General features: G+C 45.6%; 1 protein-coding gene across 3 annotated transcripts in view; it reads left to right on the top strand.

The window, feature by feature from the left end:
- The window catches only part of SFI1 (SFI1 centrin binding protein), a 203,715-nt gene that overhangs the window by 70,128 nt on the left and 106,913 nt on the right, over positions 1-26,674 (top strand). For all 3 annotated transcript variants that reach the window (XM_069757728.1, XM_069757746.1, XM_069757737.1), the window contains 6 exons: positions 3,283-3,380; positions 4,514-4,580; positions 4,678-4,808; positions 7,502-7,583; positions 8,219-8,397; positions 23,980-24,055. In XM_069757728.1, the coding sequence (XP_069613829.1) occupies positions 3,283-3,380; positions 4,514-4,580; positions 4,678-4,808; positions 7,502-7,583; positions 8,219-8,397; positions 23,980-24,055 (633 nt within the window). The remainder of the gene's footprint in view (positions 1-3,282; positions 3,381-4,513; positions 4,581-4,677; positions 4,809-7,501; positions 7,584-8,218; positions 8,398-23,979; positions 24,056-26,674) is intronic.

Below are 26,674 nucleotides of genomic sequence, written 5' to 3'. Positions count from 1 at the left end.
CTGAAGGGTTCCCCAGTTTGAGCCTCTCAGGGAGGTTTCCCTGTCATTTCTATCCTGGAAGGTGGCCTTTATTGTGGCCATCACTTCTATCCGGCGCATTTCCGAGTTGGTGGCCCTTTCTTGCCGACCTCCTTTCCTGGTTATCCACCAGGACAAGGTGGTCTTGAGGACTCCGCCTTCTTTCTTTCCTAAGGTGGTTTTCACCTTCCACCTCAACGAGGACATTGTCCTACCCTCTGTGACGCTACGAGAGAAATGGAGCTAGAGTGGACCCTCTGGACCGTGGAAAAGACCTACCCCTGGGCGAGCTGTCCTAGTGAGACCGACCCCTATACAGGGACCGTCAGGAGCAGGCCCAGAGGTCACCAGTCCACAGTAGCAGATACTGAGAGGGACAGCTCAGAAGGAGGAGGAGAAGACAGGAACAAGGCGGAGACCAAGAATGTACAGAGGACGGAAATACTGGAACCAGGGAGACCGGTACTACAGCTAAGGACAGTGGATGAGCGCAGGAATTGGATTGCAGAGGAGCTGAGACAAAGGCGAATCTGCAGAGAAAGAGAGCGAGTTAAGAGGAACGGATAATGAAAACAGCTAAACTGAGCCAGAGCCAGGCACGGACACAGGAAAGCACAAGACTAAGTGTAGAGCACAAGGATGCCAGACACAGAGAACAAAGTCACCAGAGACAAAAGCTAGAAGCAAATGACGATCAGGCGCCTCCATGCAGGGGAGGCGGCCTGATATACCGTATGCCTCACCCGGATTGTGGCTGCAGGGGATCTCCGGATCCAAGTATCCGGTAGCAGAAGAACTGGGACGCATGCGCCCTCTACGGAACCCAGGACGCCTGCGCAGAAGCTGGATCCCTCCAGCAGAGCGAGAACCAGGAAGCAGGGGAGGAGCACAGTGAGGACGAGCGTGCCGGGACCCGGAAGCAGGAGAACAGGACCAAACAGCGGCAGGAAGAGCAGGCTCCGCTACAGAAGAACAGAGAACAGCGCGCCGGGACCCAGGAGTGGAGCGACAAGGGCGAGCAGGGAGAACAGCCGCAGCAGAAGGAGCAGGAAGAGCACGCCGGGACCCGGAGACGGAGCGACGGAGGTGAGCAGAGGGAGCGATAGTAACACCCTCTTTTTGTCCAGCTCCGACTCATCCTCTGGAGCGATCATTGAACAAGCTGGACCTCGTCAGGGCGGTGAGGATCTACCTGGCTAGAACGGCCTCTTTCCGGAAGACGGACTCTCTTTTCGTCATTCCTGATGGCACGCGCAGAGGCCTGCCGGCTTCCAAGGCAACTATTGCTCGCTGGATCAGAACGGCAATTTTGGAGGCTTACTGGGTCAGGAACAGAGTGCCCCCTCCTGGGATTAAGGCTCACTCTACCCGGGCAGTCGGCGCCTCCTGGGGGGTGCGCCACAGGGCTTCAGCCCTACAGCTTTGCAAAGCGGCAACCTGGTCTTCCATCCACACGTTCGCCAAATTTTACAAGGTCCATACCTACGCTTCGGCGGACGCCAGCCTAGGCAGAAGGATCTTGCAGGCAGCAGTGGTGAGTCCTCTGACCTGATGGAAGTCTGTTTTTCCCGCCCGTGGGACTGCTTTGGGACGTCCCATGGTTCCTGTGTCCCCCCAATGAGAGATGATAGAGAAAACAGGATTTTTGGTAGCTTACCGTAAAATCTGTTTCTCGGAGCCTTCATTGGGGGACACAGCACCCTCCCACATTATTCAGTTCCTGTTGTTCTGTGTTCTATGACTGTTCTCATGTTTACAGTTCTCATGTGTGTGGTTATGTTGTCTCAACCTTATTGTTTTTTCTTCTCCTACTGCTTTCTCACTAACTGAGGTTCATAATGCCAGTTGGTGGGGTGTACACTGCAGACGAGGAGCTAACTTTTTTTATGCATAGTGTCAGCCTCCTAGTGGCAGTAGCATACACCCATGGTTCCTGTGTCCCCCAATGAATGCTCCAAGAAGCAGATTTTACGGTAAGCAACCAAAAATCCTGTTATCAATCTGTGATAGCGGCATTTCCAGAGCGCGTCCCAGAGGCATGCTGTTCTACATGCCAATCAGTACATCCACGAAATGAATGCGGGGCCACAGTAGGTTCCCATGACAGCTGGAGGGCTGTTGCTGAACACCCGTTCACCTGTTGTGACTATACCCCCGTGAAAGCAGTTTGTGGCTGGCATTCATAGGAGACGGTGATTTTTGCTATATGCATCAATACCATAGTATTGCTGTATGTATCACCAGCGATCAGAAGATCGCAGGTTCAAGTCCTCTAGGGTGGCTAGCGAATACAATAAAAAATAAAAAGTTTTTAAGTTATGATTAAAAAAAATGTGAAACGTCCACCTTTTCCCCCATTAAAAATTAGTAAATAAAAAACTACACATGTGGTATCTCTACGTTCGTAAATGTCTGGTCTGTGAAACTAGGAAATTAGTTTACCTGATTGGTGCAAGGCATTACCAAGAAAAGAAATCAAAATGCCAGAGTTGCAGATTTTTGTCTACCGCAACAGGGCAGAAAGATGCAATACCAAGCGATCAAAATATCCTATCTACCCCAAATTGGTATCAATTAAAACGTCGGCACACGGTGCAAAAAAACGAGACTTTACGCAGTCCCATTACCTTAATTTTTAAAACATTACTGGCCTTTGAAGTGGCAACACAATCAAATTTTATAAATATGTAAAATGTAGAACATAAACATTTATAATATATACATATTTATACCACATACAAAATATATAACATAATTTATATTTCTTACTAACCGCTTCCCCCAAATGTTTCAACATTAAAATTTCAAAGAAAACTATACATGTTTGGTATCGCTGTAATCGTACCGACCTGGACAATCCTATTGACATATAATGAATACTGTAAATAAAAAAAACAAATAATTGCGGAATTTCACTTGAGCTATTTCGCTGCACTTCGATTTTTTTTTCCTGCTTTCCAGTTCATCACATGATAAAATGGATGATGCCACTCAAAAATACAACTTGTCCCACCAAAAAAAAACATTCACACATCTATGTTGACTGAAAATGTAAAATGTTCTGGCTCTTGGAAGAAAAAAACGAATTGGCAAAAATGGAAAAGCCCTGTCGGAAGGGCTTACCAGTTGTTTTCTGTGTGAAAACAGCCTTAAAAATAGGCTGGTAAATTTTCAGGTAGATAGTTTTTGCAAGTTCTTACAGAATACACAACCTGTTAGTGTTATATTCACCACCGTTGTCTTTTCTATTTCTTTTTTTTGTAGCTGCTCCGCAAGTTCTGGACTGATTGGCAGTGTTGCATGGATCAGAAAGAGGAAAACGCACTTTTGCCTCTTACAAAGGCAGCACATTCTCATTACAGGTATGCAAAAAAAGCTTACAAATAGCCCTAGAACAGGCTCAGCTCACCAATTCAATTACTCCACCACCGCATGTAGTGCAGGATCTTCGGCAAGCCTATTGGCTAATGTAGGCAAGACCAATCCATAAGAATCAAAAGCTGAAGATTTCAGTCAAATCATTTCCTTTATTTTAAATCTATTAAAATATCAGTGTGGTAGAATAGTAAAACGTTTACAATCGGAATCTCCAGCTTAAAAGCCATTATTAGGGCTCATGCTCGTGCCGTAGATTCTCTCATCTGGGAGAATCTGGCCGATAATACCAATGACACCCTGATCAAATCTGGCCGATAATACCAATGACACCCTGATCAAATTCTCCATTGTATTTCAAAAACCTGACCGGCACATCCAAACATAGACTAAGTGTGAACAGGTGCTGAACCTAGAGTCGCCAACTCGTATATAGTTAAGTAAATAAGGCAGCACACTGCAGCGCTAAAACATGTAAACTTGAAAACACGAAATTTGAACTGCATTACTGCACTAGAAATATGAAAAATTAGAGCTTTTAGCGCATAAAAATGGCCAATTTTATGTGTACCTGGTAGCCCCTTTACGGCATCTCAGCGAGGTAAGGCAAGTTTAGGACCTGGTATAAGAGAGATGCCGTAAAGGGGCTACCAAGTTTACATGTTTTAGCGCTGCAGTGTGCTGCCTTATTTACTTAACAAATTCTCCATTGTGTCAGTGTGCGGAAATCGAACTGCATTCAGATGTCAACCAAGTACAGTTCAATGGTTTCCACGCACTCACTGACTTACATGGCCAAGTGCAATCCAAATTTCAGATCAAATTCTGACATGTAGACTCTATCCCAGGAAAAAATTGGACATGGGTATGGCCCCATAGTTTAACATTAGTCCAGGTGGGATCCGATGTTTTGTTGGACCAATAATGCAGGTGTCTGCACGAGACCTTATCATGTCACATTTTTGGTTGCATTCCCTCAAATATTTTTGGGTTGCTCCAGGTGTTACCTTTTTTTTGTAAAATTGTAATAGTTTTTTTCAGTATATTTAAGTGTTTCCTTTTCTCCCTATACATTTTGTTCTCCCTAACTGAAAAATATACTTTAATTCTGCCATTTCAGATCTGTGGTAATAGAGAAATGTTTCAATTTCTGGGTAGACTACAAGCAGAAATGTAAGATCAAAAAGGTATATGCAAATGTTTGTGTGCATTACACTCCAGAATTAGCCTGTTTTCATAGTGTTACAATATTTTGTGGATAATGTTGTCATTCTTTCCTTGCAGATGCTTGTTGCAGTTGCAGACAGCCATTATGTTAGGTGTATTTTGCCTCATAGCTTCCAGACTTGGCGGGAACAAACCTACATAAAGCAAAAGTGCAGAGAAATGGAAGATCAAGCTGCACAATTTTACAGGTTGTACTTATCGCTAATCCGTTATTGATCTGTAATATATTTGTTTATAAATATATATAAATAATGTTCCTTTTACATAAACTGCAAGAGTTTTTTTGATAAAGAAGTTGTCCCCTTTCCAGGAATCTTCGTCCACAGTTGCAGTTTGTTCTAATAAATAAATAAAAAAAACACTGTTATTGCCTGCAACACGAATGAGCTCAGCGGCCATGAGGGGTCGAACCATTGAGCTCATTGATTGCCTGTTGATGTAATGTCAGCACCGCAGCCAATACAGGACAATGGTTATGTTAATTAAAGCAGTTTTTTTTTTTTTTTTTTATAACATACTGCAGCCAAGCAAGAAGATTTTCTAAAAGGGGACAACCCCTATAAGTCTGATCTTATAAAGACACATTCTGAGGTAAAATCTGGGAAAGTAATTCAATGTTATTTTCTGGTTTTGTTAATATATTCCATTTATCAGTAACATACATAATTATTTTAAATACTTTAAGTCTGGTTACTGTGTGTGTGGAAGGGTTCCTAACATCCATATTATAGACAATTGTTTCATTTTTCTATACAACATTGCCTTTTGTCATTGTTACCCTGATACTGTACTATATAAAGTGCTACAGAAGTTAATGGTGCAATGTAGATAATTTGAAGGGACTTGCATCTATTAATTATAAGAGCACATGTGGCCTTTGTATGAAATTTTTAAAGTTGAGAAGTATCCCATTAAAATCCATCCAGTGGAAAGTTGGCCACACTTGCACGTAACTCTTTTCCTTTGCTGGAGCTACATAAAGAGCCTTTTTTTAAGGCTACGTTCACACTATCAGTATTTGGTCAGTACTTCACATCCGTAATTGTAAGCCAAAACCAGGAGATGAATAATCAGAGGAAAAGTATAATAGAAACACATCACCACCTTATTGTTATTATTATTAAAGTGCCATTTTTTTCATGGTGCTTTACATGCAAGGAGGGGTATAGTAAAAAACAAGTACAGTAATCTTAAAACATACAAGTTACGACTGGTACAGGAGGAGAGAGGACCCTGCCCGCGAGAGCTCATAATCTACAAGGGATGGGTGAGAATACAGTTAGTGAGTGACGATAGAGCTGGTCTTTCAGCGGTTTGGTGGTTACTGCATGTTGTATGCTTGTCGGAAGAGGTAGTCTTCATGTTCCTTTTGAAGGTGTCCATGGTAGGCGAGAGTCTGATATGTTGTGGTAGAGAGTTCCAGATTAGGGGGGATGCGCAGGAAAAATCTTGTATGGGATTGTGTGAAGAGGAGATAAGATGAGAGTAGATAAGGAGATTTTGTGAGGATTGGAGGTTGGATGCAGGTAAGTACCGGGAGATGAGGTCACAGAGGTATGGAGGAGATGGGTTGTGGATGGCTTTGTATGTCATGGTTAGGGTTTTGAATTGGAGTCTCTGGATAATTGGTAGCCAGTGAAGGGATTGACAGAGGGGAGTGGCAGGGGGACAGGTGGATTAGTCGGGCAGCAGAGTTTAGAATAGATTGCGAGAGTGTTAGAGGGGAGGCCACAGAACAGAGATTGCAGTAGTCAAAGCCGGAGATGATGAGGGCATGGACTAGGGTTTTTGCAGATTCTTGGTTGAGGAATGTATGGATCCGGGAAATATTTGTGAGTTGAATTCAGCAAGAAGTGGAAAGGGCTTGGATATGTGGTTTGAAGGAGAGATCAGAGTCAAGGATAACTCAAGGCAGGGATCTTGTGGGACTGAGGAAAGTGAGCAGCCATTTACTTTGATAGGTCTGTTGGGGGGGTCGAGTGAGTTGGGGGAAAGATGAGGAATTCTGTTTTGTCTATAATAAATTTAGAAATCTAGCGGAGAAGAAGGATGAAAATAGCGGACAGACATTATGGGATTCTGGTTAGTGGGGAGGTGATATCTGGTCCAGAGATGTAGATCTGTGTGTCATCAGCATAGAGATGATACTGAAAGCCGTGAGATTCTATGAGCTGTCCTAGGCCGAAGGTGTAAATGGAGAAGAGCAGAGGTCCTAGGACTGAACCTTGCGGGACTACGACAGATAGGGGGCGAGGTGAGGAGGTGGTGGGCGAGTGGGAGACTCTGAATGTCCGGTCTGTTAGGTATGACGAGATCCAGAATAGGGCCAAGTCTGTTATGCTAAGAGATGACAGGGTCCGTAGTAATAGGGAATGGTCCACTGTGTCAAAGGCAGAGGACAGGTCTAGGAGGAGGAGGACAGAGTAGTGACACTTGGCTTTGGCAGTTAGTAGGACATTGGTGACTTTAGTCAGGAGAGTTTCAGTGGAATGGTGCGGTCTGAAACCAGACTGTATGCGGTCGAAGAGGCAGCAGGAAGAGAGGTGTGGGCTTTTGAGGATGAGTGTGATTGAGGCATACACTTCTGTATTTATCACCCACTCATGGTTTTGGATTACAAATACTGATGTGAAATACTGACCAAATACTGAATGTCTGAACGTGGCCTAACGCTCGTAGTGTGTAATGGAGAGAAGCACATTCAAGCCCTCCCATCTCTTAAATGATAAAAATGACCACATTGAATTGACAAACAATGATACCAGAATTCTTTTTATCCTGACATATCACCCCTCATCTGCCCTGTGGATATGCCACAAATGGTTAAGATTGGAAACTCCTTTTATGCCCAATAATCTTATTGGTTTTTATATTTCATTAGTTTTTCTGTACAGAGAAGGGTTCTCCTGACCTGGAGCAAGAAACTAGAACATCAGCAAGAGACACATTTATCTGAGAGATTGGTGGGTACAACTGATATCTCCTCTAGACAAATGTACCAGTCAAGGCCCCCATACACATTAGTGTAGTCTAGAGTTAATTGAACCCACCGGTATCGGCATGATTGACCAGAAGTCCATTGTGTATGGGGATCACCCGACTCTTTGCCGACAGATCATGACAGAGGAGCAAAGGATCCGGCCTGCTGAATTTTACAGCCAATCCTTTTGTTCTTTCCTCAGATAAGATGCCACGAACGTAGCCTGGCAGTGGCTGTCCCATAGAGAGCACAGGTTCGCTTGGCCGAGCTGAGTGTACCTGTGTATGTGAGAGAGAGTTGTTGGCTGTCGTTTGGCTTACAGCTATCTAATGTGTGTGGGTGTCTTTAGAAGTAATGGAGAGCAATTGAGAAATCATACAAAATAACCAAAGCATCACGTGTTAGAAGATCAACCCTAAATATATTATCTCATAATATACTAGCCTGTACAGCTCTCTCCTCTGTTTTACTGAAAGATGATTTTGTATTTTCAACAGGATTGCCAGCAAAATAACATATAATATAGCTAAAGTCCTTTTTTACGATTTAGATTAGCATTCAGTGTGTATTGATGAACAGACTTGTCCTATATTCTGAATGTTCTATCTGTAATTCTAGGCAATTCTGCACTGCAACGCAAGTTTGTTGGAGCAATGTTGGTGTAAATGGAAACATTGTTTAGCAGCTCTAGATGCTGAGCGTGAGGGGATTATGTTGGCGTCAGATCACTATTGCAGGAGACAGCTCTTTATTACATTCCATGCATGGAGGAAACACATCGAGGATGTAAAAACAGAGTAAGAGAATAGGCATTCCCTACTAATAAATGTAATCTTCTATTCAGATCCAAAACAAAACTCTCGGATTCTTATGGGTTGTAATAAGATAATATGCTATTAGCACTTCTTACTGGCCGAGATGTATGAATGAGGGTGCGGGTATTTTGCATATGTTCTGGGAATGTCTGCGGTTACAAGCTTTTTGGATTGGGGTGATTAGTATGATGAGGGGAGGTATGAATGTGTAGTGCCTAGGACTCCGTTAGTGAGCGTGTTGGGGTATGGTGATGAAATTGGAATTAATATCTCAAAGAAGTTGGCCGTGGCCAGGCTGCTGTTCATGGCCATGAAATTGATTGCCAGATATTGGGTGAGGGCTGAACCACCCTGCAGAAAGGAATATATTCAGCAAGTGGATTATACAGTTTGTATAGAAGAAAGTATATATCGGAGAAGAAATAAGTTACCAAAGTTTGAACAAATTTTGGCATCATGGTTGCGACCTTTAAAATATAGTAGAGGTTGCATAAAGGCTCCTGAGTGAGTGTCCTGTTCCAGCTGCATTTTACAGGGTGGTGTATATATTGCAAAATTTGGTTTTGGTTCCCAGAAGAAGGTGACTATGTGATTGTTGTCTACTTGGGGATGGTGGGGAGGGTTTTGGGGGGAAGCGGGTGGTGAAAGGGGTGGGGGAGAAAAAAAACAAAACATTTTATACATGCCTAATTGTATGTTATTGGGTATAAGTTGTATTTGCTTTACTTCAATAAAAAAAATATCTGATTTAACCCCTTCCCGACCTTCGACGCCACCTAGGCGTCATGAAAGTCTGTGCCAATCCGACCCATGACGCCTATGTGGCGTCATGGAAAGATCGCGTCCCTGCAGATCCGGTGAAAGGGTTAACTCCAGTTTCACCCGATCTGCAGGGACAGGGGGAGTGGTAGTTTAGCCCAGGGGGCTTCACCCCCCCGTGGCTACAATCGCTCTGATTGGCTGTTGAAAGTGAAACTGCCAATCAGGTTAAATATTACAAATCGCTCTATTAAAACTGGTGAAATATTACAATCCAGCCATGGCCGATGCTGCAATATCATCGGCCATGGCTGGAAACACTAATGTGCCCCCACCCCACCCCACCGATCGCCCCCCCAGCCATCCGATCTGTCCGGTACACTGCCCCGGCTCCCCTCCGTCCTGTGCTCCGCTCCCCCCGTGCTCTTGTCCGCTCCCCCTGTGCTCCAATCACCCCCCCCCCGTGCTCCGTTCCACCCCCCCGCGCTCCGATCCACCCCCCCATGCTCAGATCACATCCCCCCCCCCCCCCGTGCTTCCCCCCCACCCCATCATACTTACCGATCCTGCCGGAGTCCGTCCGTCTTCTCCCTGGGCGCCGCCATCTTCCAAAATGGCGGGCGCATGCAGATTCGTTCCAAAGTGCATTTTGATCACTGAGATAGATTATATCTCAGTGATCAAAATAAAAAAAATAATAAATGACCCACCCCCCTTTGTCACCCCCATAGGTAGGGACAATAAAAAAATAAAGATTTTTTTTTTCCACTAATGTTAGAATAGGGCTAGGGTTAGGGCTAGGGTTAGGGTTTCGGTATGTGCACACGTATTCTGGTCCTCTGCGGATTTGATAAATCCGCAGTGCTAAACCGCTGCGGATTTATGGCGGATTTACCGCGTTTTTTCTGCGCATTTAACTGCGGTTTTACAACTGCGATTTTCTATTGGAGCAGTTTTAAAACCGCTGCGGAATCCGCAGAAACAAATGACATGCTGCAGAATGTAAACCGCTGCGTTTCCGTGCAGTTTTTCTGCAGCATGTGTACAGCGATTTTTGTTTCCCATAGGTTTACATTGAACTGTAAACTCATGGGAAACTGCTGCGGATCCGCAGCGTTTTCCGCAGCGTGTGCACATACCTTTAGAATTAGGCTATGTGCACACGGTGCGGATTTGGCTGCGGATTCGCAGCAGTGTTCCATCAGGTTTACAGTACCATGTAAACCTATGGAAAACCAAATCCGCTGTGCCCATGGTGCGGAAAATACAGCGCGGAAATGCTGCGTTGTATTTTCCGTAGCATGTCAATTCTTTGCGCGGATTCCGCAGCGTTTTACACCTGTTCCTCAATAGGAATCCGCAGGTGAAATCCGCACAAAAAACACTGGAAATCCGCAGGAAATTCGCAGATAAAACGCAGTGCCTTTTACCAGCGGATTTTTCAAAAATGATGCTTAAAAATCCGCAATGTGGGCACATAGCCTTAGGGTTAGGGTTGGAATTAGGGTTGTGGTTAGGGTTGTGATTAGGGTTATGGCTACAGTTGGGATTAGGGTTAGGGGTGTGGGGGGGGGGGGGTTAGTGTTGGAGGTAGAATTGAGGGGTTACCACTGTTTAGGCACATCAGAGGTCTCCAAACGCAACATGGCGCCATCATTGATTCCAGCCAATCTTGTATTCAAAAAGTCAAATGGTGCTCCCTCAATTCCGAGCCCCGACGTGTGCCCAAACAGTGGTTTACCCCCACATATGGGGTACCAGCATACTCAGGATAAACTGCGCAACAATTACTGGGGTCCAATTTCTCCTGTTACCCTTGTGAAAATAAAAAAATGCTTGCTAAAACATCATTTTTGAGGAAAGAAAAATGATTTTTTATTTTCACGGCTCTGCGTTGTAAACGTCTGTGAAGCACTTGGGGGTTCAAAGTGCTCACCACATATCTAGATAAGTTCCTTGGGGGGTTTAGTTTCCAAAATGGGGTCACTTGTGGGGGGTTTCTACTGTTTAGCCACATCAGGGGCTCTGCAAACGCAACGTGACGCCCGCAGAGCATTCCATCAAAGTCTGCATTTCAAAACGTCACTACTTCAATTCCGAGCCCCGGCATGTGCCCAAACAGTAGTTTACTCCCACATATGGGGTATCACCGTACTCAGGAGAAACTGGACAACAAATATTGGGGTCAAATTTCTCCTGTTACCCTTGGGAAAATTAAAAAATTCCGGGCTAAATAATTATTTTTGAGGAAAGAAAACGTATTTATTATTTTCACGGCTCTGCATTATAAACTTCTGTGAAGCACTTGGGGGTTCAAAGTGCTCACCACACATCTAGATAAGTTCCTTTCGGGGTCTAGTTTCCAAAATGGGGTCACTTGTGGGGGGTTTCTACTGTTTAGCCACATCAGGGGCTCTGCAAACGCAACGTGACGCCCACAGAGCATTCCATCAAAGTCTGCATTTCAAAACGTCACTACTTCAATTCCGAGCCCTGGCATGTGCCCAAACAGTGGTTTACCCCCACATATGGGGTATCGGCGTACTCAGGAGAAACTGGACAACAACTTTTGGGGTCAAATTTCTCCTGATACCCTTGGGAAAATAAAAAAATTGCAGGCTAAAAGATCATTTTTGAGAAAATAATTTTTTTTTTAAATTTTCATGGCTCTGCGTTATAAACTTCTGTGAAGCACTTGGGGGTTCAAAGTCCTCACCACACATCTGGATTAGTTCCTTTGGGGGTCTAGTTTCCAAAATGGGGTCATTTGTGGGGGATCTCCAATGTTTAGGCACACAGGGGCTCTCCAAACGTGACATGGTGTCCGCTAACAATTGGAGCTAATTTTCCATTCAAAAAGTCAAATGGCGCGCCTTCCCTTTCGAGCCCTGCCGTGTGCCCAAACAGTGGTTTACCCCCACATAAGAGGTATCGGCGTACTCGGGAGAAATTGCCCAACAAATTTTATGATCCATTTTATCCTATTGCCCATGTGAAAATGAAAAAATTGAGGCCAAAATAATTTTTTTGTGAAAAAAAAGTACTTTTTCATTTTTACAGATCAATTTGTGAAGCACCTGGGGGTTCAAAGTGCTCACTATGCATCTAGATAACTTCCTTGTCTAGTTTCCAAAATGGGGTCACTTGTGGGGGAGCTCCAATTTGTAGGCACACGGGGGCTCTCCAAACGTGACATGGTGTCCGCTAAAGAGTGGAGCCAATTTTTCATTCAAAAAGTCAAATGGCGCTCCTTCCCTTCCAAGCCCTGCCGTGCGCCCAAACAGTGGTTTACCCCCACATATGAGGTATCAGCGTACTCAGGACAAATTGGACAACAACTTTCGTGGTTCAGTTTCTCCTTTTACCATTGGGAAAATAAAAAAATTGTTGCTAAAAGATAATTTTTGTGACTAAAAAGTTAAATGTTCATTTTTTCCTTCCATGTTGCTTCTGCTGCTGTGAAGTACCTGAAGGGTTAATAAACTTCTTGAATGTGGTTTTGAGTACCTTGAGGGGTGCATTTTTTAGAATGGTGTCACTTTTGGGTATTTTCAGCCTTATAGACCCCTCAAACTGACTTCAAATGTGAGGTGGTCCCTAAAAAAATGGTTTTGTAAATTTCGTTGTAAAAATGAGAAATCGCTGGTCAAATTTTAACCCTTATAACTTCCTAGCAAAAAAAAAATTTGTTTCCAAAATTGTGCTGATGTAAAGTAAACATGTGGGAAATGTTATTTATTACCTATTTTGTGTCACATAACACTCTGGTTTAACAGAATAAAAATTTAAAATGTGAAAATTGCGAAATTTTCAAAATTTTCGCCAAATTTCCGTTTTTATCACAAATAAACGCAGAATTTATTGACCTAAATTTATCACTAACATGAAGCCCAATATGTCACGAAAAAACAATCTCAGAACCGCTAGGATCCGTTGAAGCGTTCCTGAGTTATTACCTCATAAAGGGACACTGGTCAGAATTGCAAAAAACGGCAAGGTCTTTAAGGTCAAAATAGGCTGGGTCATGAAGGGGTTAAAAAATAAAAGATATGCTAGTCTTGCTTGTCATTTTTATGTACCGTATATACTCGAGTATAAGCCGACCCGAGTATAAGCCGACACCCCTAATTTTGCCACAAAAAAAATGGGATAACTTATTAACTCGAGTATAAGCCTAGGGTGGAAAATGCAGCAGCTACCGGTGAATTTCAAAAATAAAAATAGATGCTCCATACCGTTCATTATTGCCCCATAAGATACTCCATATAAATCTGTGCCACATATAATGCTCCATACTGTTCATTATTGCCCCATAAGATACTCCATTTAAAGCTGTGCCACATATAATGCTCTGCACCGTTCATTATGGCCCCATAGATGCTCCATATAAAGCTGTGCCCCACATATAATGCTCTGCACCGTTCATTATTGCCCCATAGATGTGCAATAGAAAGCTGTGCCATATAGTGCTCTGCACCGTTCATTATGGCCCCATAAATGTGCCATATAGTGCTCTGCACCGTTCATTATGGCCCCATAGCTGTGCCATATAGTGCTCTGCACCGTTCATTATTGCCCCATAGATGTACCATAGATAGGTGTGCCATATAGTGCTCTGCACAGTTCATTCTTCCCCATAGCTGTGCCATATAGTGCTCTGCACAGTTCATTCTTGCCCCATAGCTGTGCCATATAGTGCTCTGCACCGTTCATTCTTGCCCCATAGCTGTGCCATATAGTGCTCTGCACCGTTCATTCTTGCCCCATAGCTGTGCCATATAGTGCTCTGTACCGTTCATTTTTGCCCCATAGATGCTCCGTATAAAGCTGTGTCATTGCTGCTGCTGCAATAATAATAAAAAAAAAATGCCATACTCACCTCTCTTGCTTGCAGCTCCCCAGCATCCTGTCCCGGCGTCTCTCCGCACTGACTGATCAGGCAGAGGGCGGCGCGCACACTATATGCGTCATCGCGCCCTTTGACCTGAACAGTCAGAGTGCAGAGACGCCGGGAAGATGGAGCGGCGCCCGGCGTGTGGAACGTGGACAGGTGAATATGAAATACTCACCTAGTCCCGCCGCTCCTGACGCTGTCCCTGCCTGTCACACTGTCTTCGGGTGCCGCAGCTCTTCCTGTCAGCGGTCACTGGCACCGCTCAGAGGAATGAATATGCGGCTCCACCCCTATGGGAGAGGAGTCCATATTCATTTCTCTAATGAGCGGTCCCACGTGACCGCTGAACAGGGGAAGAGCTGCGGCACCCGGAGACCGTAGGACTGCAGGGACAGCGCCAGGAGCCCCGGAAGCAGGTAAGTATGCCTCAGCGCCCTCTCCCCCTCACCCGCCGCCCCTGCCGCCCACCGTGACTCGAGTATAAGCCGAGAGGGGCACTTTCAGCCCAAAAATTTGGGCTGAAAATCTCGGCTTATACTCGAGTATATACGGTATTTATAGTTTTATTTTTATACATTACCTGCGTGAACATATAAACCCTTACAACAGTATTTATTAATTTTCTATTAAAAATGTGTCTTAAGAAACCTCATGTATTAGGAATAGGACACTATATCTGGATGACCAAAAAATGATTTATTCAGATACTCAGTAATGCGGGTCGTTCCAGAAAAAGTGGATAAACCCAGTAGACCAATATAAGATAATGCATCTGGATAACCTATCTCTACATTTTGTATGTGAATCCTCCTGATTGCCCTAGTGCAGAGGCAATCTGGGTAATTCTTTTGGGGGTTGATGTTAGCAACTGGCTGACACCAAGCCAAGGGGTTAGTAACCCAATAGTAAAAAGAAATAAACACAGGCAAAGAAAAGTCATTTATGTGTTAAAACCAGTCCCATAAAATTACCGTCTTTCACCAGTTTATTAAAGATAAAACTCCCATGCTGGTCAGCTGTAATCCAAGAGATCCTCTGTAGTAGACATTGAGGTCCCACAATGAGCCCTGACCAAAATTCCAGCATATGGAGCCTTTTTTAGAGAACGGAGTTTCATAGGCACTAACTTCAGCAGACACTGCCAGATCTCGCAGCAGTCTGCAATACTTGGCAGTGTCTGTGACTGGCAGTAATTTCAGTAAGGTTAACTCTTTCCTCCAGTCATAGCTGCTGTTTGGCAGCGTGGGAAACAACGGCTATGACCTGACTTCACAAGTTCACACGCTCTGAACTACCCGGCTGTAAACTTACAGACGTCACCCTTGCTAGTTCACACTCTGAACTACTCTGTGACATACCCAGCAGCTGTCACCAGCCGTGACTTCAATAAGATTTAAAGTTTGCCCGAACACGAAAATCCAGGGGTCCGCTCATTACTAATGATGGGCTGATGTTTTATTGATATCATGTTGAAGTACATACAATGATTTGATCATTCCGATTGCACTTCATTTTTTGTGGTGGCAATTGAAAGAATGCAAATTCTGATATTTATTATTATTATTATTTATTGTTATAGCGCCATTTATTCCATGGCGCTTTACATGTGAGGAGGGGTATACATAATAAAAACAAGTACAATAATCTTAAACAATACAAGTCATAACTGGTACAGGAGGAGTGAGGACCCTGCCCGCGAAGGCTCACAATCTACAAGGGATGGGTGAGGATACAGTAGGCGAGGATAGAGCTGGTCATGCAGCGGTTTGGTCGATCGGTGGTTACTGCAGGTTGTAGGCTTGTCGGAAGAGGTGGGTCTTCAGGTTTTTTTTGAAGGTTTCGATGGTAGGCGAGAGTCTGATGTGTTGTGGTAGAGGGTTCCAGAGTAGGGGGGATGCGCGAGAGAAATCTTGTATGCGATTGTGGGAAGAGGAGATAAGAGGGGAGTAGAGAAGGAGATCTTGTGAGGATCGGAGGTTGCGTGTAGGTAAGTACCGGGAGACGAGGTCACAGATGTATGGAGGAGACAGGTTGTGGATGGCTTTGTACATCAAGGTTAGGGTTTTGTAGTGGAGTCTCTGGGCAATGGGGAGCCAGTGAAGGGATTGACAGAGGGGAGAGGCCGGGGAATAGCGGGGGGACAGGTGGATTAGTCGGGCAGCAGGGTTTAGAATAGATTGGAGGGGTGCGAGAGTGTTAGAGGGGAGGCCACAGAGCAGGAGGTTGCAGTAGTCAAGGCGAGAGATGATGAGGGCATGGACTAGGGTTTTTGCAGATTCATGGTTGAGAAATGAACGGATTCGTGAAATATTTTTGAGTTGAAGTCGGCAGGAAGTGGAAAGGGCTTGGATATGTGGTTTGAAGGAGAGATCAGCGTCAAGGATTACCCCGAGGCAGCGAGCTTGTGGGACTGGGGAGAGTGGGCAGCCATTTACTGTAATGGATAAGTTCGTTGGGGGGGTCGCGTGAGATGGGGGAAAGATGATGAATTCTGTTTTGTCCATGTTAAGTTTCAGAAATCTAGCGGAGAAGGATGAAATAGTGGACAGACATTGAGGGATTCTGGTTAGAAGGGAGGTGATATCTGGTCCAGATATGTAGATCTGTGTGTCGTCAGCATAGAGGTGATACTGAAAGCCATGAGATTCTATGAGCTGTCCCAGGCCAAAGGTGTAAATGGAGAACAGCAGGGGCCCAAGGACTGAACCTTGTGGGACTCCGACAGATAGAGGGTGAGGTGAGGAGGTGGTGTGTGAGTTGGAGACGCTGAATGTCCGGTCTGTTAGGTATGATGAGATCCAGGATAGGGCCAAGTCTGCGATGCCAAGGGATGAGAGGGTCTGTAATAATACAGAATGGTCCACTGTGTCAAAGGCAGCCGACAGGTCGAGGAGGAGGAGGACAGAGTAGTGTCGCTTGCTTTTTGCGGTTAAGAGGTCATTGGTGACTTTAGTTAGGGCAGTTTCAGTGGAATGGTGTGACCGGAAGCTAGATTGCAGGCGGTCAAAGAGGGAGCAAGAAGAGAGATGGGAGGACAGTTCAAGGTAAACGTGTTGTTCCAGTAGTTTGGAGGCATAGGGGAGAAGTGATATAGGGCGATAGCTAGATACAGAGGATGGGTCAAGAGAAGACTTTTTGAGGATAGGTGTGATGGAGGCATGTTTAAAGCTTGAGGGGAAAACACCAGTTGTTAGTGATAGGTTGAAGAGATGGGTTAGGGTTGGGATGAAGACTGTGGTGAGGTTTGGGATGAGGTGGGATGGGAGCGGGTCAAGTGCACAGGTGGCGAGATGCGATCTTGAGAGTAGAGTGGAGAGTTGATCTTCTGTAATGGTGGAGAAGTTGGTTTTGGAGGTGGAGGGCTGGGAAGTCGGGAGGAAGGGCTCTGGGGGTTGTTGACCAAAACTGTCTCTAATGCTATCAATGCTATATTTCAATATTTTACTTTTTTTGTTTACTTCCTTTATCAATTTGTTTCAATTAATGTTATATTTTGACAGACAGTATTATTATAGACACAGCAACGCCATTTAAAAAAAAAAAAAGATTATATTAACTTTTATTTTTTTAATTGGGAGTACCTTTTTTTCCACATATTTTAACTGTTTTTTTTTTTTTTTTTCAGTTTAGTTTTTACCCCCCTTGGCGGTCCTGAACCTGCGATAGTACGATTGCTTAAGCTGTATACTGGAATATAATGGTATTGCAGTGTACAGTAAAAAAATACATTCCCATATGAGGTGCACGGGCCTTTTAATGAATTTGGTGAGTGCAAAACGACAGTCTTGATTACCTGGGACGACTGTTCTGAAAGGTAATTCAGTACCACAATGGACATAGAGGTCAGCGCACATACAGTGACCTGGCAATAACCCAAAAAACAAGAACGAGCTCTGAGACGTGGGAACTCTGTTGACCGCAATCCCTAATCCTCTCCAACCACACTAAAGGCAGCCGTGGATTGCGCCTAATGCTCCCTATGCAACTCGGCACGGCCTGAGAAACTAGCTAGCCTGAAGATAGAAAATAAGCCTACCTTGCCTCAGAGAAATACCCCAAAGGAAAAGGCAGCCCCCACATATAATGACTGTGAGTTAAGATGAAAAGACAAAGGTAGAGATGAAATAGATTTAGCAAAGTGAGGCCCAACTTTCTGAACAGAGTGAGGATAGGAAAGGTAACTTTGCGATCAACACAAAACCCTACAAAAACCACGCAAAGGGGGCAAAAAGACCCTCCGTACCGAACTAACGGCACGGAGGTACACCCTCTGCGTCCCAGAGCTTCCAGCAAGCAGTAAAAAACAAATTGACAAGCTGGACCGAAAAAAACAGCAAACAAATAGCAAAGAGGAACTTAGCTATGCAGAGCAGCAGGCCACAGGAACGATCCAGGAGGAAACAGGTCCAATACTAGAACATTGACTGGAGGCCAGGATCAAAGCACTAGGTGGAGTTAAATAGAGCAGCACCTAACGACTTCACCACATCACCTGAGGAAGGAAACTCAGAAGCCGAAGTACCACTTTCCTCCACCAACGGAAGCTCACAGAGAGAACCAGCCGAAGTACCACTTGTGACCACAGGAGGGAGCTCTGCCACAGAATTCACAACAGTACCCCCCCCTTGAGGAGGGGTCACCGAACCCTCACCAGAGCTCCCTGGACGACCAGGATGAGCCATATGAAAGGCACGAACAAGATCGGGAGCATGGACATCAGAGGCAAAGACCCAGGAATTATCTTCCTGAGCATAACCCTTCCACTTAACCAGATACTGGAGTTTCCGCCTTGAAACACGAGAATCCAAAATCTTCTCCACAATATACTCCAACTCCCCCTCCACCAAAACCGGGGCAGGAGGATCAACAGATGGAACCATAGGTGCCACGTATCTCCGCAACAATGACCTATGAAATACGTTATGTATGGAAAAAGAATCTGGAAGGGTCAGACGAAAAGACACAGGATTAAGAACCTCAGAAATCCTATACGGACCAATAAAACGAGGTTTAAACTTAGGAGAGGAAACCTTCATAGGAATATGACGAGAAGATAACCAAACCATGTCCCCAACCCGAAGTCGGGGACCCACACAGCGTCTGCGATTAGCGAAACGTTGAGCCTTCTCCTGGGACAAAGTCAAATTGTCCACTACATGAGTCCAAATCTGCTGCAACCTGTCCACCACAGTATCCACACCAGGACAGTCCGAAGACTCAACCTGCCCTGAAGAGAAACGAGGATGGAACCCAGAGTTGCAGAAAAACGGTGAAACCAAGGTAGCCGAGCTGGCCCGATTATTAAGGGCGAACTCAGCCAAAGGCAAAAAGGACACCCAGTCATCCTGATCAGCAGAAACAAAGCATCTCAGATATGTTTCTAAGGTCTGATTGGTTCGTTCGGTCTGGCCATTAGTCTGAGGATGGAAAGCCGAGGAAAAAGACAAGTCAATGCCCATCCTACCACAAAAGGCTCGCCAAAACCTCGAAACAAACTGGGAACCTCTGTCAGAAACGATATTCTCTGGAATGCCATGTAAACGAACCACATGCTGGAAAAACAATGGCACCAAATCAGAGGAGGAAGGCAATTTAGACAAGGGTACCAAATGGACCATCTTAGAGAAGCGATCACAGACCACCCAAATGACTGACATCTTTTGAGAGACGGGAAGATCTGAAATAAAATCCATAGAGATATGTGTCCAAGGCCTCTTCGGGACCGGCAAGGGCAAAAGCAACCCACTGGCACGAGAACAGCAGGGCTTAGCCCGAGCACAAATCCCACAGGACTGCACAAAAGTACGCACATCCTGCGACAGAGATGGCCACCAAAAGGATCTAGCCACTAACTCTCTGGTACCAAAGATTCCAGGATGACCAGCCAACACCGAACAATGAACCTCAGAGATAACTTTATTCGTCCGCCTATCAGGGACAAACAGTTTCTCCGCTGGGCAACGATCAGGTTTATTAGCCTGAAATTTTTGAAGCACCCGCCGCAAATCAGGGGAGATGGCAGACACAATTACTCCCTCTTTGAGGATACCCGCCGGCTCAGACACACCCGGAGAGTCGGGCACAAAACTCCTAGACAGAGCATCCGCCTTCACATTTTTAGAGCCCGGAAGGTATGAAATCACAAAGTCAAAACGGCCAAAAAACAACGACCAACGAGCTTGTCTAGGATTCAACCGCTTGGCGGACTCGAGATAAGTCAAGTTCTTATGATCAGTCAAGACCACCACGCGATGCTTAGCTCCTTCAAGCCAATGACGCCACTCCTCGAATGCCCACTTCATGGCCAGCAACTCTCGATTGCCCACATCATAATTTCGCTCAGCAGGCGAAAACTTCCTGGAAAAGAAGGCGCATGGTTTCATCACCGAGCAATCAGAACTTCTCTGCGACAAAACAGCCCCTGCTCCAATCTCAGAAGCATCAACCTCGACCTGGAATGGAAGCGAAACATCTGGTTGACACAACACAGGGGCAGAAGAAATACAACGCTTCAACTCTTGAAAAGCTTCCACCGCAGCAGAAGACCAATTGACCAAATCAGCACCTTTCTTGGTCAAATTGGTCAATGGTTTAGCAATACTAGAAAAATTGCAGATGAAGCGACGATAAAAATTAGCAAAGTCCAGGAACTTTTGCAGACTTTTCAGAGATGTCGGCTGAGTCCAATTATGGATGGCTTGGACCTTAACAGGGTCCATCTCGATAGTAGAAGGGGAAAAGATGAACCCCAAAAATGAAACCTTCTGAACACCAAAGAGACACTTTGATCCCTTCACAAACAAAGAATTAGCACGCAGGACCTGAAACACCGTTCTGACCTGCTTCACATGAGACTCCCAATCATCCGAGAAGATCAAAATGTCATCTAAGTACACAATCAGGAATTTATCCAGGTACTCTCGGAAGATGTCATGCATTATGGACTGAAACATTGATGGAGCATTGGCAAGTCCGAATGGCATTACTAGATACTCAAAATGGCCCTCGGGCGTATTAAATGCAGTTTTCCACTCACCGCCTCGCTTAATACGCACAAGATTGTACGCACCACGAAGATCTATCTTGGTGAACCAACTAGCCCCCTTAATCCGAGCAAACAAATCAGATAACAATGGCAAGGGGTACTGAAATTTAGAAATTTAACCGTGATCTTATTTAGAAGGCGGTAATCTATACAAGGTCTCAGTGAACCATCCTTCTTGGCTACAAAAAAGAACCCTGCTCCGAATGGCGACGATGACGGGCGAATATGCCCCTTCTCCAAAGACTCCTTCACATAACTCCGCATAGCGGCGTGCTCAGGCACAGATAAATTAAACAGTCGACCTTTTGGGAATTTACAACCAGGAATCAAATCGATAGCACAATTACAATCCCTATGCGGAGGTAGGGTATCGGACTTGGGCTCATCAAATAAATCCCGGTAATCCGACAAGAACTCGGGAACCTCAGAAGGGGTGGATGACGAAATAGTCAGAAATGGGACATCACCATGTACCCCCTGACAACCCCAGCTGGACACAGACATGGATTTCCAATCTAATACTGGATTATGGACTTGTAGCCATGGCAACCCCAACACGACCACATCATGCAGATTATGCAACACCAGAAAGCGAATAACCTCCTGATGTGCAGGAGCCATGCACATGGTCAGCTGGGTCCAGTACTGAGGCTTATTCTTGGCCAAAGGCGTAGCATCAATTCCTCTCAAAGGAATAGGACACTGCAAGGGCTCCAAGAAAAACCCACAACGCCTAGCATACTCCAAGTCCATCAAATTCAGAGCAGCGCCTGAGTCCACAAATGCCATGACAGAATACGATGACAAAGAGCAGATCAAGGTAACAGACAGAAGGAATTTTGACTGTACCTTACCAATGGTGGCAGACCTAGCGAACCGCTTAGTGCGCTTAGGACAATCAGAGATAGCATGAGTGGAATCACCACAGTAGAAACACAGCCCATTCAGACGTCTGTGTTCTTGCTGTTCCACTCTGGTCAAAGTCCTATCGCACTGCATAGGCTCAGGTTTAAGCTCAGGTAATACCGCCAAATGGTGCACAGATTTACGCTCGCGCAAGCGTCGACCGATCTGAATGGCCAAAGACATAGACTCATTCAGACCAGCAGGCATAGGAAATCCCACCATCACATCCTTAAGGGCTTCAGAGAGACCTTTTCTGAAAATAGCTGCGAGCGCACCTTCATTCCACTGAGTGAGTACGGACCACTTTCTAAATTTCTGACAATATACCTCTATTTCATCCTGACCCTGACACAGAGCCAGCAAATTCTTCTCTGCCTGATCCACAGAATTAGGCTCATCGTACAGCAATCCGAGCGCCAGGAAAAATGCTTCTATATTACTTAATGCAGGATCTCCTGACGCAAGAGAAAATGCCCAGTCCTGAGGGTCGCCACGCAAAAAAGAAATAACGATCCTAACTTGTTGAACTGGGTCACCAGAGAAGCGAGGTTTCAAAGCCAGAAATAGTTTACAATTATTTTTGAAACTCAGAAATTTAGTTCTATCTCCAAAAAACAAATCAGGAATAGGAATTCTCGGTTCTAACATAGAATTCTGAACCACAAAGTCTTGAATACTTTGTACTCTTGCCGTGAGCTGATCCACACATGAAGACAGACCTTTAATGTCCATTGCTACACCTGTGTCCTGAACCACTCAAATGTCTAGGGGAAAAAAAAGGCAAAACACAGTGCAGAGGAAAAAAAAAAATGGTCTCAGAACTTCTTTTTTCCCTCTATTGAGAATCATTAGTACTTTGGGCCTCCAGTACTGTTCTGAAAGGTAATTCAGTACCACAATGGACATACAGGTCAGCGCACATACAGTGACCTGGCAATAACCCAAAAAACAAGAACGAGCTCTGAGACGTGGGAACTCTGTTGACCGCAATCCCTAATCCTCTCCAACCACACTAAAGGCAGCCGTGGATTGCGCCTAACGCTCCCTATGTAACTCGGCACGGCCTGAGAAACTAGCTAGCCTGAAGATAGAAAATAAGCCTACCTTGCCTCAGAGAAATACCCCAAAGGAAAAGGCAGCCCCCACATATAATGACTGTGAGTTAAGATGAAAAGACAAACGTAGAGATGAAATAGATTTAGCAAAGTGAGGCCCAACTTTCTGAACAGAGCGAGGATAGGAAAGGTAACTTTGCGATCAACACAAAACCCTACAAAAACCACGCAAAGAGGGCAAAAAGACCCTCCGTACCGAACTAACGGCACGGAGGTACACCCTCTGCGTCCCAGAGCTTCCAGCAAGCAGTAAAAAACAAATTGACAAGCTGGACCGAAAAAAAACAGTAAACAAATAGCAAAGAGGAACTTAGCTATGCAGAACAGCAGGCCACAGGAACGATCCAGGAGGAAACGGGTCCAATACTAGAACATTGATTGGAGGCCAGGATCAAAGCACTAGGTGGAGTTAAATAGAGCAGCACCTAACGACTTCACCACATCACCTGAGGAAGGAAACTCAGAAGCCGCAGTACCACTTTCCTCCACCAACGGAAGCTCACAGAGAGAACCAGCCGAAGTACCACTTGTGACCACAGGAGGGAGCTCTGCCACAGAATTCACAACAGACGACTAGTTTTGAATTAGAATTCTGCAAATTCTTTCATTTTAGTCCTACTGCTTAATGAATGGGGATGTCTGTTCATAAGGCACCTGGCTTTTATGTCACAAATTACTGAATGTGAGGTTTATTATTGCATCGCACATGTGATGGATAGGCTTGCAATTATTGAGCTCTATGACCCCGTACATTTACTTATGTAGAAAGCCTGCCATATGCATGTTTGGATGATGTGCCATTATGTACTAACTGCCAAAATATCATTTTTTTCTTTTCATGCCAGGCGATCCAGAGAAGAATTGGCTCTATGTCATCACCAACAGCTTTGCAAAAGGAATGGTTGGAATCAGTGGAGACTGGTGAGATATGTTACAGTAAATTATATCGACTATATTTAAAAAACAAAAAACTAGGGTTAGGCCCGGAATCACACTACCATATAACACGGCTGAGTGCTATGCAGTAAAACATCGCACAGCACTCTGCCCAGTGTTACACTGTGGGGCAGATCACACCTGCAACTTATTTTCTCATGCAGATTCGGTATGAGAGAACAATCACAGCATGCTGCAAGTGTCAGCGAGGCTCAACTCATTGGCACCTGTAGAAGTTTAAGGGTGCGAGTGAAACATCAGACTGCACTCGGGTGTCCATCCCAGTGCAGTCCGATATACGCTGAGTCAGGCCATGGAGGAGATGGAGAAATTATTTTCTCCACCACCTCCGCAGCTGTGCTCCAATCCTGTCATGCACAGTAGCATGACACTCGGCTCCCACTCGCAGCAGATCAGGAGCCGAGTGTCATTAGCATATAGCATCTGATTCTCTCGCAGCGGATGCCATACGCTGGTGTGATTTTAACCTTATTTGTAGACTCTACAGTACTTGAAGCTTATATTGCACGTCTCTCACCTAGCCAAATGATACCCTGCTCTGCACTGACTAAGGGGTAGGAACTGTTAAACAGCTGATCTACAGATAGGTGTATTTTCCCTTCCCCATGACAGCACCGCACATTGAAAGATTGTGTTCCGCCCCCAGGAACAGGAAACCTGTAGCAGAGATAAAAGAAGGGGGCGGCACCTCTCGCCTCAGTTTTGGTTTCCTGTTCCTGCAGGCGGATGCCTGTATAGAAATACCTCCGGAGGGATCCCCCTCTGATGTTGCCGGTCTGGAGACCGAGGTCCGGGGGGCTGCAGCTGGGCGCGGTGGTGCGCGTCTGTGATCCCGGCAATGTTGAGCTGTCTGGTCGCGCTCGTCCCCTTCCTTGACTCCCCGGCGGCCGCTCCTGTGGGGAGGCTGGGCCGGAGTGCAGGCGTGCCCATCACGACGCTGGCGCCGACTGAATGGGTGACGACTTCCGGTCGTGCCGGAAGTGACGTCACACGCCAGAGTGAGAGGATGTTCTGGACGCTTCCAGGCGGAAGTTGTTACAGGAGCGCACACCGCTCCACTCATATAAAAACAAGACAGCGCACAGTAACCAGCGGTGAGCAGTCTCAAGCATGGCGGACCCCACTGCAGATGGACGCGCGCCAGAGGAAGACCCACAGCCTATTGTGGTATTCATTGGTTCGGTGGGTGAGTGCCTTTTGTAAGGCAAAGCACACTATTACTGACGGCCCTATCTCATGTTTATATTATAGGGTATAAAGGCAACCACAAAGCAGAAGAATAGGGTGTGTGCGTTATGCAGGGAAACCCTCCCTAAAACATACGAAATACAGTTCTGTCGGCCATGTATTGAAAAAACAGTAGCCGAAGAGTCACCATCCCTACTCCAGAGCATTAAAACCATCATAAGGGATGAGGTGAACATGTCAGTAAAAGAGCAGTTAAAGGAACAAACAATCATCTCTGAAAAACCCACCCCTCCCCATACCTCTTAAAAAACAAAACAAAGCTCTGATGTAGACTCAGAGGAAGAGCTGAGATGGGATCCACCCCTTAGGAACAGGAAACCCTATGGAGAGAATAAAAGGGGCGGTCCCCCTCGCTCCCACAGTTGGTTTCCTGTTCCTAAGGGAACCCATGGAAGAGGATACCTAGCCTGGATGCCGCCTGTGCAGTTTACCTGTGAGGACGGCAGGGGCTCCAGTGCTGGAAGCAGCGTCGGGGGTCCTGGTATCAGTTTCCCTCCTCCACTGGCAGGCTCCGTGAGGCCAGGGCAGGAGGTCGCATGGATCAAGGGCAGGAGGACGCATCAGCGGGCCTGCGAAAGGTAATTATGCCCCGGAACGCGGCGCCGCTGCTGGCGGTATGCGCGGGTATGTAGCTGCCATTTTCGCTCCTCTGGAGGCAATGTGGAAGCGTCCAGAGTGGGAGCAGAGGGGAGATGACGCCGGGCAGTGCGCACGAGATCCAAGATGGCTGCGACCCAGAAGTGGTGAGGACTTCCGGGTTCAACAGGAAGAAGATGGCGGCGCCCAGCATTAAAAGGCTCCAGCGCTGATTCCTCGGCGTCCAAGCATGGCGACTCCACCTCAGGACTCAGCAGTGCCTTCAGAGGACACAGCTAATTTCCCTCGCAGCAGCACAAGCAGCGGACGAAAATCCTCCACAAAGAGCGCTAAGGAGAAGAGGTCTGACCGATCTTCATCTCAGCCTGTGCCTGCATCTCCTCTACGGCCGGTACCTTGATCATCTGCTTCACTGGGGTGAGTGTGTACCCTCCCTATTAAGCTGATTATGGCCCCTCTTATTTGTATACCCTAGGCAAAACGGAAAAATCAAAGCACAAACAATGTGCCTTATGAACCCAGCCCCTCCCGGATAATTACACAAAGAAAATGTGTTATGTCTGTATTGAGAAAACGGTAGTGCAGAAAGTATTCCTGATTCTAGGAGCAGGAAGTATAGTTCGCCAAGGTCAGATCATTCTTCTGATAAAGCAAATACGGATTCCTCTCTGGAATATATTTCCTCAGAAGGGGAGCAAGATACGTGTTTTCCTACAGAGAGCATAGATAATCTAGTGA

The sequence above is a fragment of the Ranitomeya imitator genome, chromosome 1, assembly GCF_032444005.1.
Source record: "Ranitomeya imitator isolate aRanImi1 chromosome 1, aRanImi1.pri, whole genome shotgun sequence".
NCBI lineage: Eukaryota > Metazoa > Chordata > Amphibia > Anura > Dendrobatidae > Ranitomeya > Ranitomeya imitator.
Note: the sequence above shows the minus strand (reverse complement) of the source record. Positions and strands in the feature narration are given on the sequence as shown.